The 14056-nt window shown below is 53.2% G+C and overlaps 1 protein-coding gene across 2 annotated transcripts in view; it reads left to right on the top strand.

Moving 5' to 3' along the window:
- NGEF (neuronal guanine nucleotide exchange factor) overlaps positions 1-14056 on the top strand; it is a 62581-nt gene that overhangs the window by 36305 nt on the left and 12220 nt on the right. For both annotated transcript variants that reach the window (XM_090285019.1, XM_090285020.1), the window contains one exon: positions 339-643. In XM_090285019.1, the coding sequence (XP_090141145.1) occupies positions 339-643 (305 nt within the window). The remainder of the gene's footprint in view (positions 1-338; positions 644-14056) is intronic.

Here is a 14056-nt window from a genome sequence, read left to right as displayed (position 1 = left end):
CCTCCTGTCAGGATGTTGAAGCGTAACGGAGACATTTTCACCCGCTCGGCACACATTGGTTATTAACACGCCAAGTTGTGGAATGTTGTTGTTTGCCAAGTATGTGTGGGGAAAGTATGTATTTACTTGTGTGATTGGGTTTTAAATCAGTTCAGGGATTTCTTTATTCTTCAGGCTGCTGCTCCTTCCCGGGAAGTGGGGACATGGAGGTTGGGCCCCGGTGCAGGTCTGGCTGGCTGTGTGCATCCCTACAGCCTTGCCCGTGAGAAGAGTGGTTCGGAAAGCTCTTCATCGGAGATCTGCTTCCTGTTCCTCATGCCCTTGCTGTGTGATTCCAGGGCTCCTGTATCAGGAATACCGAGATAAATCAACTCTCCAGGAAATTGAAACCAGGAGGCAGCAGGATGCAGAAATACAAGCCAGTGACCACGGTTCCCAGGCCAGCGAGGAGACTCCGGAGGAGGAGGAGGAGGAGGAGGAAGAGCAGGAGGAGCCGACCAGCCCTGCCCAGAGGAAGGCTCTGCCTCAGATCTGCCTGCTCAGCAACCCGCACTCCAGGTTTAACCTCTGGCAGGACCTCCCGGAGATTCAGAGCAGCGGGGTGCTGGACATCCTCCAGCCGGAGGAGATCAAACTGCAGGAGGTAGCACCCCCCGTGGGCTCCCGGGGCGGTGGGGGGGCGGGTAACCCATGCGGCGTGAGGCAACCTAGCAGGTGCACCCTGACAATGACCGGCAGGGTTCATCCACCGGGAACAGGCAGGAAAACCCGCTTCTTTCACAGGCAACCAGAAATACCTCCTTACCTCCTAGGAGGGCTCAACCCCAACGCCGAGTGTTCTCCGCATAGCGCTTTCCTTAGTCAGCAAGACCGCACCCTCAGACCTGCTGTTACCGTTGGGTGTTTCCTGGTGCCCGTGACCACTGGTGCTCAGGGAGGGACATGGTGGCCGTGAAGTCACTGCTGCGGGCGCCTGCTTCTCGCTCGGTCTTACCGCACCCCTCTGTTGTAGTCGCTTGAATCTCGGGGTGGGGGGAGGGGAGGCTCTGCAGGAAAGCCCTGGTGCCGAAACTGGGGGCTTGCGTCTCTTCCCTCTCATTTGGGGGTCCAGGCAAACATCACCCGTCTGTCCGTGAGGCTCTGGCCTCGCTGCGGAGCCCCCAGCCTGTGGCCACCGCGCAGAACATCCGTTACACAGGAGCAGAGACGGGGATGAGTAGCTGAGGAATTAACGAGTCTGTGTTAGCGGCACCGAGACCGTTTGGGCGCAGAGGGAAAACAGGTGGGGTAGGTGGCGAAAGCATGGTCGACAGGAAGCGGGGAGACGGGGCGAGGGAACCAGGGAGTCTGTGGGTGTGTGACAGAGGGAAGTGGGGACAGAGGGAAGAATGGAGAGATTGGGCTTTTTCAGCTCGCTCAGTCCAAACCCCATCACCTCTGTCCTCTCGACCCCCGCCTGTCCCCTCACCCTCACTCACCTGCTCCTTGAAGCTGCACTTGAACCTGTTGCTGGTCGGAGTCGTGAGGCCAGATCCTCCGCCGTCTGTAACCTCCGTTACTGACTCCTGCGCCAGCTTCTATGGACGCATTTGCTCGTCTCGTTGACTTAAAAGGCACTCTACAGACTGGGCACGGTCAGTGACCAGGACTGAGCACGCTCCTGACCAGGGCCGGCTACCTCACCCGGGTTTCTCCCTGCATTGCCCCCCCACGCCCCCGCCGGGAAAGCCTGATAAAAACTGTTATGTGACAGGCAACCCACGGTCCACCCGCATCCTGCCCCGCAGAAGCAGGAGCAATTGGTTTCAACTTTGACATCCTGGGGCTGTGAGCAGTGATTTGCAAATGGCTGCATCGAGTTTTATATGAAACTTCTGATGTCAATGATGTCATCAGTCCCTGTCTCCCCGGAGGCAGGTGGAGATGGACAGAGGAGAGCCCACCAGGCAGGGACACATGGAGAAGTCCCCTGCGGTGGCCGTACCTCCTGAGAGACCCAGGGGCTCCACCAGCCACACGCAGGGCCACCATCCCTAACTCTGACTCTTACTTCTGTTTTTTTTATTCCTCAGGCAATGTCTTTATTGATTTTAGAAAGAGAGGAAGAGAGAGAGAGGGAAATATTGATGTGAGAGAAACACTGATGGGTTGCCTTCTGCAACCTAAGTACGTGCCCTGACTGGGAATTGAACCTACAACCTTTTAGTGCACAGGACGCTGCTCCAACCAACTGAGCCACCCGGCGAGGGCCTCTGACTTTCCTGCAAAAGGAATTCTACAACAGTTTTGCTCTTGGCTTCTTTCATGCAATAGACACCATGGGACAGTTTTTCCCCCCTCTTTGTCCTCAGAACAAGGAAAAGAGACCAGTTGGGGGAAATACCTATTTTTTACCTAGTTGATTAGAGAAATGACAGTTTTAAATACTTTGAAAAGCTTAGAGATAAATGCTAGTAGAACTTAAAACATGATATAAACTTTCCACGATATAAGCAAAGCTAAAGGCAGAGAAGGCTGGGCCCTTGCAACACAGGGAAGCAAGCAGTGGAGAAGCAGGGAAACAAACAGCCCTATCAGGCGGCAAACAAGGTGGCGGAGCTGGTGGCAAAGGTGTCACTTAGAGCAATAAGCGCGAATTTCTTAAATCCTTCACTGAAGGACATTCTGCAGTTGGTCAGAAAACAAAATGAGTCATTTTGTCTTGTTAAAGGCATCACTTCATTTCTAAATGTTTTGAAATCAAACGAGCAACTCGTTGTTACATTTTCTAATCATTCTTGTTTGTTTCTGAACTGCAAACCATGCAGACCTGCGGGCCTTTTCCTGGCTGCCGGGCTCTCGCTGGAGGCCCAGCTGGGTCTCTGCCGTCTCCCCCAATACGACCAGTACGCGCCATCCAATTTGGGCATTTAGACACTTCGGAAGGTTCTTGAGTGCAAAATCTTTATTGATCTTCATATTGCTTTCTCCTGTGTTTTACGCCTGTACGATTCAGCAGCAGTGTGATGTTGATTTTGGTTTTTAGCAGCCTGCCTCTCCCGGACTCTTCCAGCTTCCACCTTCGTCTTCATGACAGTAACCCCTTTGCACTGAAAAGTCTTGTTATCTTTAAAGGACATAAGTGCGCAGCAAGTACAGCTGACTGGCAAACATTTAAGGAAGAACACGGGGACTCAGGTGGGGAGGGAGGTGTGCTGATGGCCCGGAGAGGGGCCTGCTGCCCCGGCGCTCATGGGCCCCCCAACAGCTTTGCAGGAAGGCAGTGCAGCTGGACTTGAACATGGGCCTGCAGAGCTCCGTTAGGACATTTGTGTGTGTGCGTCCTTGGGCCCCTGCGAGACCTTGGCCGCAGGACAGAGGCCTAGGAGTGGCACCGCTGGTCAGGGGTGAAGGGCATGGTCACTGGTGGTGGCTCCTGCCAAGTCGCCCTTCCCTTAGGCACGTTTCCCAAGCCTGCAGCAGGGACGGGTCGTGTTCACACAGCAGCCCAGCCCTGGGAGCAAACTCCTTCATTTTTGCTTGAATCCGTTGGTTGAAAAATCACATCTTGTTTTAACTTGCCCTCGTGAGTTGGGGATTGAGCTTCTTTTCAGTATGTTTATTGGTTATTTCCAATTGACGATCTCCCTTTTGTTCTTTTTGCTCTTGGGCTGTTTATATTTGTCTTCTTGATTGACAGCAGCTTTTTAGACATTCTGGATATTAACTTTTGTATATGGTTCACGTGTTTTCTCCTGCAATGTAGCGCAGGGGAGGCGATGCAGCTTAGCGGCTATGCACACAGGCCTGGCGGGCTGACCCCTGGGTGTGACTCTCAGTTCTGTTGCTTCTTAGCTCCGTGACCTTGAGCAGGTTACTTAACCTCTCCGTGCCTCTGGTTCCCTATCTGTAAGATGGGGACATTCACAGCACCTGCACCTGGGCTGTGAAGGTTAAGTCAGTTAACGCGGAGGAGCTGGCGACAGGCTGACGGGCTGATCAAGTGCAGACTTGCTTCCATGCCTTATTCGTGGTATCCTTTGTCACATAAAAATATTTCTCCATTTTTATAGAAAATCTGTCAGTCTTTTTATTTATTTAAACCTATTCTTCTGGATATTATGTCTTTTTTTTTCAATTTTTAAAAATGTATTGATTTGAAAGAGAAAGGTCTATTTGATGTTCCACTTGCTGATGCTTTCATCGGTTGATTCTTGTATGAGCCCTGACGGAGGATCGAACCCATAACCTTGGCGCATTGGGATAATGCTCCAACCAACTGAGCTACCCGGCCAGGGCCCTGGATGTTGTGTCTTGATTAGAAAGGCCATTCCCAAGAGGTAACCGTTACACACTGTTATGAGCTAGCAGCCAGATAGAGCAGGATCCATCGGACACAGGAGCAGAAATGGCCACGCACTCTGTACTGTTTCTCTAGGACTGGGACGTAATGGGGATATAAGGAGTCTGAGAAAAATAATGGGGCCGACTGAAAATATTTTTACTGAACTTTGTGCTCTCTGAAGCGGGGCGCCCACCCCAGAGCCACCGGCCACACGCCACCGCGCCTCCACTTAGCGTGTGGAGAAGAGGTGGCAGTTTCCTACGAAGTGAAACGCGCGTTTACTACCCAACCCAGCAAGCCCAGTCAGGCACTTCCCTGGGGCGGCGTCTCAAGAGCAACAGTGTTGTCATTTGGGGCTGAGTCATTCTTTGCTGTCGGGCTTGCCGCGGCAGGTAAGCGGGCTGGCAGCACCCTTGCCCCTACAGGCCAGGTCCCCAGCTGGGGACACGCGCGGGGCAACCGATCAAGTAGCAGTTGATGTTTCTCTCTCCCTTCCCCTCTCTCTAAAAATAAACAAAAAAAAATTTTTTAAAGGGAATTATTGATAAACACAGCTTAGGTGAATCTCAAAGGCATTTTGCCGAGTGAAAGAGGTCACAGAGGTCATGTGCCATGTGACCCCATTTACAAGACATTCTAAACAGGACAAAGCTGTGATGACTGAGCCCAGGTCTGTGGGTGCCAGGGCTGAGGGTGTGACGAGAAGGGGCGGCAGAGCAGGGGACTTTGGGGAGGGGATGCCACCATCGTATGCCCTGGCTTTAGTGCCAGAAGAATCTGTACATGTGTTAAGGTTTAGAGAACTGCACACCCCAAAGAAGTCGATTTTACTGTCTGTAAACTTGAAAACTAACGCTCTGTAAAAAGAGTTGAATGTCCTCATTTTGTTTAACCCAACAAAGTAAAACACAGATCTATCTCATTGTGAATTAAGACAAAAATTTACATAAAACATAAGGAAATCAAATCTGGAGATACATTCAAAGAATAACATGCAAAGATAGTGTAATGTTGGGGACCTAAATTTATCCTCTGAATAGGCCAGGGGAGAAAAATCGCCTCATCTTTGAAGAGGTTGAAAAGGGGGTAGTGCCGCCACTTCCATCTGAACACAACCCAGAAGGCTACTTCCTGACACGCAGCCGGAGTAGCTCAGGCACGTTCATAAGGAATATCTCGATATAGAGGAGTAGCTATGCCCAGCATCATACTCAGCGGAGCCGTGTTGGTGGCCGTAGAGGCCACCTAGGACACTGGCTGACACCACGCGGCTCCGGGAGCTCCAGGCAGGGCAGCAAAACGAGGAAAGGAGGGAGAAAGTCGTGACAGAGGGAGGGCAAAGCCACCCCGACTGGCCCTGACAGGTGCCTACTTTAGCAGAAATACTGCCTCTAACAAGGCAGTTCTGGGAGGTGGCTGATTCTAACATAAACATGCGAAGTCATTGGTTTTGTATATATCAGGTTTTAATCAACTAGGAAGTTCTCTATCAATAAGCACCGAAAGGAAATGGGAAAACATTTCTCATAGGAAAAACTGCAAATGGCCAGTCATTAAATGAAGAAAAGAAAAACAACCCCATCAAATTCACTGGCAATCAAAGAGGTACAGATTACAGTGACCTTGAGTACAGGTGTGTCACGTGGCAGAAAATGTTAAATGTAAATATATTAAAACCTAGTGTTGGGGGATTTTTAACAAGTTCTCAAACACAGCTGATAGGAAGAATATGCAGTAGGTGAATCAAAACCCTTACAAGAATAGGTTTGTACCCTGTCTGGTGTTTCTATTTCTAGAAATTTATCTTGAAAAGTAATCCAAAGTGTGCACACATACCTATTTATTAGGATGTTCATTCCCGTAACAATTAGGGGAGGATTCTGGGGAAGAAACCTCAATACCCCATGATGGGGGAAGTGTTTCGTAAGACAGAGCACAACTGCCCAAAGGCACAAACCTCAAAAACCATGTTTCCAAAGGACGGAATAGGTGAGTCTTCACAACATATGAAGTTCTGAAAGGCAGGACAGAACATTTCATCTATAGTAGAGTGGGCACAGAAGATAATGATACTTAATAAATTACAGTTGTTGTCGGTTCCCGTGGGCATATAAAAATATTTACATGAATTAGGACGACTGCACAATACATGCTGTCACATGGGCACACGGGCTTCTGACTTTTCGTATTTATGTTAAAGCGCTTCCTGTGCCCTTCTCTTTGTTACTGTCTGGGCACCTGCGCAGGCCCAGCACCGAGAGCTTCAGATACTTTGTTCCAAATCAGTAACTTCGGGGGGCCATGGGGGTTTCGTGTATCAGAGCAAGTCCGGCAACTTGCGCTGCAACAGCTCGGTCTGCGGCTGGAATAGCTCTCCTTCTTCAGCTATAGAAGAAGCAGGCCCCAGTAAGGAATGGTCACCAGGTACATGCCCCCAGGCGATGGCTTCCCGTAGGAATGTCACGCCAGGTAAGTGCCCACAGACGCAGGCTTCGTCGTAGGCCTGACTCTCCATCAGCTGGTGGAGAATTGGGTTTTAAAAACAGAATTGTATGTTTTCCTCCTCTTTTCAGTAAAGATTAGGCAGCTGAGATTGGAAAGTGGGACCTCAGCTGTCGGGTAGGATTTTCGTGGGTTTTTGTTTTGTAACGTGTTCTGAAGCACCTGGTCCCCGTCCGCCTTTGTGCCGGAGTGGCGTTACCCTTTGAGCGCGCACAGCGGTTGCAGAAAATAATCAGGCCTCTCTTCAAACCACAGGGTTCAAGGGGGGCGGCTGTGGAAAGGGCCGGGTGTGCAAATGGGGGAGGCGGATGGCACCTCTGGGAAGTGGGGGACCGATAGGGTCCTACAAGGAGAACGGAAAGCGAGGGGGAGGGACTGCAACGGTGGAGGGGGGGGGACCGTCACTCCTGGTGGGGAAACTTCAGCCAGCCCTAGATTCTTGTCACTCCTGATGGCTGTCCGGAGAAATGCAGAACCCCGGGGGCGCGTCCCCAGCGGGGTCCCTGGAGCAGCCGCTGCGGCTGGCGAGAGTGTTCTCCCAGCGCGCACCAGGAGCCGGTCTGGGCGAAGGAGGCAGGAAAAGGCAGGCTCGCCCTGGTCCGCGGTCTTGGGGAGCTGGGTGTACAGGTCTTAAAAAATGAGCAGAGAATATTTTGAGTATCTCCAAGGAAACAGGGACACATGTACACTCAGGCGGGGCGTCCTGCCCAGCTGGCATGCCCAGACAGGACTTCCAGCCTCGTCCTGCTGTGCCCGAGAGGGGAGGAGACCCAGCGGGTACCCCCTGCCCCCTGCCCTCTGCCCGCCCCCCGTGTGGCCTCCCCAGGGGATCTACCAGTTACAGTACAACTCAGAGTCCATCTGCTCAGCCTCTGACACCAGGGCTGTATTTTTGTTGTTTTTCAATCTATTTTTACAACATAGAACTCAAGTGTACTTTCATTTTTTTCCCTCCAAAACTGTCCATTTTAGAAGGAAATTAATTACTTAGGGTTTTCATATGATGTATCTCTATCAGAAAATTAAATCGTGTGGGTTATTTTATTTACCAACCCTCACTGAATCATATTTGTCTCTAGGATAAACCTTAACAATTCAGCAAGTCAGTCCCAAGTTGGGAGGGAACAGGGACACTTGCACTGTGACTTAAGGGGGACAGTAGCTGTCACCCCAAACCCTAGCTCGCTCCTGCTCTGTTTGATTTAGAAAACAAGCACCTACAACTGGCCTAGGCAAAGGAAACAATTTAACAATCTAACAGTTTAACAAAGTGGCAATGGTAGCTTTGATCGCTTTCAAGATGAATCCTTTGGATAAGTAATTTATGCAACTGATACAAAGTTCAAAAAGAGCAAACAGATTTATAGTGAAGGGGAGTCTCCCCCCACCACCCCACCCTGACACCATCAGGGCCATTGTGTGTGTGTGTGTGTGTTTTACACAAATGGTAAAATACTGTGTACATTGTTATAAATCTTTCCTTATCAGCCCAGAGTACCCCACTCTTTTTCTTTTCTTCTCTCTCTCTCTCTCTCTCTCTCCTTTTTTTAGGAGGGTAGCTTTATGGGGCTCCATGGTTTATGATATTCTGCAACTTATCTAACCAGTCCCCTGTTGCTGGACATTTGCAATTAGAGATGCTGTGTATTACGGATGTTCATTGCAGCATTATTTATAGGAATCAAAGACTGAGAGTTATATAATGGGCTACTTTGGGAATTGCCAAGTGGAATTCTTGGGTTCTAGATGACACATTTTTTAAATCTTGAGAAGACACCGCCAAATTATGTTCACACTTCAGCTGTGTTGAGGGTCCGGCTTCCTATCACCATCATCCCACAAGGTGACCTTGACCAGTGTGCTCGGTGGTAAATGATAGCTCACTGTGGTTTTATTTTGCGTTTCTCTTATTGGAAGTGAGGATGAGCATCTTTGCAAGCATGTGTCTTTTAAAATTAGGACTTTTTTACTATGTACATTTTTTAACGTTCACTAGATCATCTGGGAAAACGTAACAATCGGTGTGCAGGCAGGCGGGGAGAGAGCTTGCCGAGGCTGTTACCCACCAGCAGTGGGGTCCCGCTGCCCGCCATCACCCCCTAGGTGAACCCCCAGAGGCAGAGGTTGGCGATAAAGGAAGGGAGTCTTTATTCAAAAGTTACCCAATTTTGGAACAGCTTTTCACAGGCAGTCGTCACTTAGGCCTATCAATAAGGCTAAACTCTTCAAAGCTTCAGTTACAGCTTTAATCACTTAAGCCTATGATTAAGGCTGATATCTTTAACACCCGAGTTCTCTTAGCATTCCCATTAGTTTTTTAAAAGACTTTATTTATTTACTTTTAGAGAGAGGGAAAGGGGAGGAAGAAAGAGGGAGAAAAACATCACTGTGTGGTTGCCTCTCTCATGCCCCCAACTGGGGACCTGGCCTGCAACCCAGGAATCAGTTGCCCTGACTGGGAATCGAACCGGCAACCCTTTGGTTCGCAGGCTAGCGCTCCATCCACTGAGCCACACCAGCCAGAGCTCTGTTAGTTTTTAATTAGCTTGTTTCTATAGGGTTAGTTTACAAACTAAAAAGAAACAAAAGCTACACAGTTTTGGAAGAATGGCAGGCTTCTGCCTCAGAGCTCGTCTGCTCTAGAACACCCCAAGGATAACCCTGCCACCCTCTCTCAGTCCAGCCCGATCTAGGCTGTGCCTCGCGTTTCCTCCCATCCAAAATCCCCCCAAATTACCGTCCTTTGGGAAGCACAGGCAGCTACAGCATGACCATCCAAGCATCCTTGAGGAAGAGAGGAGCCCACCTGAGAGCCCTTCTATTTCAAATCTTCCAGCCCATAATTCCATGCGCTCTGGAGGTGGGCAGCTTCTTAGCCAATCCTGTCTTGTTATGCTGTTTACCGTTGCCTCGGGCAACCTCCTGGGGTGGGGGTGGGGGTGCTCCTCCCCCTCCCCAATGGTGTGACATGTCTCTGTATCAGCTTGCGTCTGGGCTGCTGGTGGTGCGGGGCGTGTACCAGGCACCCCAGTGCCTGCGTGGATGGCTGGCATTTACTCTATGACCCGAGTCCCACAGCAATCCCAGGAGTTAGTGATCACCCCGGGGGGCAGCCGAGACTCCAAGAACTTGGTCAGCCTTGACCCTCCTTGCGCTTCCTTCAGGGACTAGATGTCGCTGCAGAGGGTCAGGGCACAGGCTGTGGATTCTGACTACATCAGTTACTATTTGCAGAAGAAAAGGACACTCTCGAGACTTCTTGACTACGAGCCTGTTTGGGGACATTTCTATCCACCCTGACACCTGTAGGGTGCAGGTTCCTGTCTTGGCCACATAAATGAGGAAAGCTTTGTACCTTTACGGTCGGGTCACGGGGGAACAAGGTCTGGGGGAGCCAGTGGCGGGGCTGCCACAGGGCAGAGGGCAGCTGCCTGGGGTCTGTCCCATTCGCCTACTTAGATGGGCGCTCAGACCAGCCACCTCGGACAGGTGGCCCTGGTAAGAGCCCGGACTCAGCTGGAGGTGAGGGGGTGATTTTGCTTCTCAGCTGTGCCGATGATGCACCGGACAAAAAGAGCAGGAGCGGTGACACGTACCTTCTGTCCTCAGTCAGCCCACCGCTGTCCTCGACCCCTACAGAGGGCGCCCTTGTGACTCAGGCTGCAACGCAGCCTCCTGCTGAAGGGCGGGTGGCAGCATCACAGACGCTGTAGTTCACTGACACTGAGGTCGGGGAGCAGAAACAATGCACACCAGGTTGGGGCGCCCCGCGTGGGGGACCGTGGGGGTCCCCGGAGAATCCTGAGCCAGGAGGAGGAGGCCTGGCCGGTACCAGCTGGGGTGTCGCAGCGGGTGTGGGGGCCGGTGAGGAGAGCGTGCCTGGCCGGACAGCGAGGGCCCACGTCCCCCAGAGAAACACGACGCACGCTGAACTGTGACAGGTCACCGGCAGTTTCGGGTCAGGAAACGGAGCCCTTGAGGACCGGTGCTGTGTTTTAGGGCTGGTGTCCAGGCCTCCTTGATCCGAAGCAGGTGGTTTTTCCCCCCAGACTGGTTTGGAGCCGCCGCTTCCTCGCCCAGCCCGCGTGCGCGTGCCCGTAGGACGATCAGGTGCCCTTTGTTTCTCCAAATGCGCTGCCCCAAGCGGGGTCCGGCGGGGCCTGGCTTGGGCCACTGCAGTCCCGAGGCCACCGAAGGTCGCTGATCCCTGAGCAGCGCCCGGGGCCTGAGCCGCACTGGGAAGCCCTGGCTCTGCACACCCGTGGGGTGTCCCCTGGGCAGCCCGCGTGGTGCCGGCTGGGGTCTGCAGTCTTGGAAGTCTGGGCTCCCCCCAGGACAGGGAGACCCTCCCAACTGAAGCCAGGCCTGGCAGCTCCTCTGGCGCTCTGTGGTGGTCCCAGCTGGGCCGCTGGTGACTTCTCTGATGTGCTGTTTCCTCCTCTGGAGGAAAACCTAAACTAACAGGAAAAACATGTTCCAGAGCCTCCCGAGCACGGCCGGGGAGGCCCATGGGCAGCCGGGCATGGCTTCTGGTCCACGGGCCGGCTGGGGAGCTGCGGGAACACATTCTGAGCCCAGGGCAGCCACCGCCGCGGCCTCGTGAACACACGGCTGCAGGTTGCGGCCCACGCGGCCGACCGTCAGAGGGGATGGACCCGACGTGTAATTGCAGCCTGTTGTTCCCCGACCCGCGCCCTCCAGTGGCCTGGGGCCGGCCCCACTGTTCTCACTCGCCACCTCCTCCCGGAGGCCTCCCCGTTCCCTGCCTGGGAGCCCCTTGAAGTCTCCTCCTGGGACAGCCCCTCGTGGACCCCTCTGGCCGGAGCACCGTCCAGGAAGCGTGGTCCTGAGAGGCCAATGCCCGGAGGTCGGAGGGATGATGAGCCCGCGCGTCTGCAGGTGCTTTGAGACCGGCGGGCTCCCGGCTGAGCGCGTCCCACTGGGGGCTGTTCCCATGTTGCACGGAGGGGGACGGAGGCTCAGCGGGTGACGCGGCTCTCACTCACGGCGGAGGCCTGGCTGACTCCAAGGCCGGGCCTGGGACGCTGCAGCCCCGGGGCCTGTGGTGGACATCAGACCCGTCACGGCCCTCTGACCCTGCCGAAGAAACGGCCAGAGTTCACCTGTGACCCGTGAACGCCGAGGATCTGACCCTTCGCTACGACTCCATGCGGCAGTGGGCTCAGTGGTCGCGGGGGTGGGAGGTGCCACGAGCAGCGTGATTATCGGCAGATACACGAAGGAACAGTCTAGCGCTGAGGGCGCCCCTGGGAGTCTTCCTAAAACCCGGTCAGTCTGACCGAGTGCTCCTGGGGGCTGGGTCCTGCGTGAGCCCAGCTGCGAGGGTGAGCCGAGGGTGGGGGTGGGGGGCACTGCGGGCTGGGACGCAGGGGCGGCGTCCCCGAGGAGGGCGTCCCTGCAGTAAGTAACACGCTCACACACACCTCTTCCCCTGGCTCCACAGCTCTCTCCCCCTGCCCCGGTGTGCCCTCCACCTGTCTGCCCTGCCCCCACCCTACCCCGGGACATTAGCTTTGGTGGCCGCAGGGAGCTTGCCATGTTCACCGCTGGCGGCAGTGCCTAGCCCAGCAGTGCTCAGCAAACGTTTGTGGTGCAAATGGATGAATGAATGAGTGAATGAGTGAGTGAGCAAATGAATGAATGAATGAGCAAATGAATGAGTGAGCGAGTGAGTGAATGAATGGATGGATGAGTGAATGAATGAGTGAGCGAGCGAGTGAATGAATGGATGGATGAGCGAATGAATGAGTGAATGAGTGAGCGAATGAATGAATGAGCAAATGAATGAATGAATGAATGAGCGAATGAATGAATGAGCAAATGAATGAATGAATGAACGAATGAAGGAAGGAATGAGCAAATGAATGAGTGAGCAAGTGAATGAATGAATTAATGAGGGAATGAATGAATGAGAAAATGAATGAATGCGTGAGTGAGCAAATGAATGAATGAATGAATGAGTGAAGGGAGGAAGGAAGGAAAGAAGGAAGGAAGAAGGAAGGAAGAAAGGGAAGGGCTTGGACTCCTGCAAGCTCCACACTTCTGTGCCAAAGCTTAAATGACTAAGAGAGAGAACAATACTGGTAAGAAAATGACAACCTTATTGATGTGGCCAATAATTTGACATTAAAATGAAGACAAACACCCTGGAAAACTAAAATTCCGGATGACTAACCGCCAATCAACAGAGAAGGAGGGGGTGAGTGTCACGGTGAAGGGCCCCGGCCAGTACCAATTAGCAGTGACTCAGGCCCAGCCCCCTGCGTGTCAGCAGCTGAAAGGTCACTGACTCCCGCCCAGCTGCCCCCTGACTCCTTGTCCTCCAGAGTGAAAACAAAGATGCCATCAGCCCAGGGGACCGGGGCTTCTGTGCACAGTCCCCTCTGGTGCTGCATCTGGGGCCTGGTGCTTTTTCTTCTCCTGTTAACACTCATCCAAATCGGTTTTACGGTTCTTGTTGTTTTTAGTTATATTTGCTTAGAACTTATGAGCTGTAAGGCCTTGACATTTTCTTAAGCAACTTAAATTTAGCAGCAGGAAAAGGACTTGATTTCAGCATCAGGGACAGAGAAGCTTCCGGGGAGCCTCGTGCTCGGCACAGCCTCAGCCTTGCCGGGCAGGGTGTGAGGGAGTTGTGGGGGGCAGGGGGTGCGCGGGGGGAACACTGGGGCGGACCCTGCAGAGCCCAGGGTGGGTCCTCGCTCTCTCGGTGCCAGGGCCACAGCTGAGCCCTCAGAGCAGCCAGCGTGCTGTGCCTGTCAGGAGACCGAGCTGCCGTTACCTGGGGACCGTCCCAGAGGGGCTGGGACCCCTTCCAGCACCTCGTCTTTCTCGCTGTCCCTGTCTCAAGTCAGCTGCAGGGAGCAGGGACCCGGGCAGGGGCGGCTCTTGCTGCAGCAGGGGTGCCCAGGTCTGTGATGGTGGCCACCCCCGGACTTCCTCACTGTTGCTGGCCCATCCATGCTATGAAGCGCCCCCCACTTACCCAGATGTCACTTACTGTAAAGTGCTTGCCATGTGGGGCACCCAGCTTTGCTAGGATGCCACAGCGGGGCTGCTGGGCTGGCCGCCTGCAGGCTCTGTGGAACCAGCCCCATCCGCGGTGTCTCAGTGCCGGGGCGGTAGTGCAGCCCGGATGTGGAGAGACCTTGGGTGAGTCTCCGCTCTTCCACTGGCCAGCGGTGTTCCCTTGGGGCATTGGTTCACCTC

This window comes from Furipterus horrens, unplaced genomic scaffold (assembly GCF_987537825.1).
Source record: "Furipterus horrens unplaced genomic scaffold, mFurHor1.1.pri manual_scaffold_1, whole genome shotgun sequence".
NCBI classification, from domain to species: domain Eukaryota; kingdom Metazoa; phylum Chordata; class Mammalia; order Chiroptera; family Furipteridae; genus Furipterus; species Furipterus horrens.
This window is presented reverse-complemented; position numbering and strand designations above follow the sequence as displayed.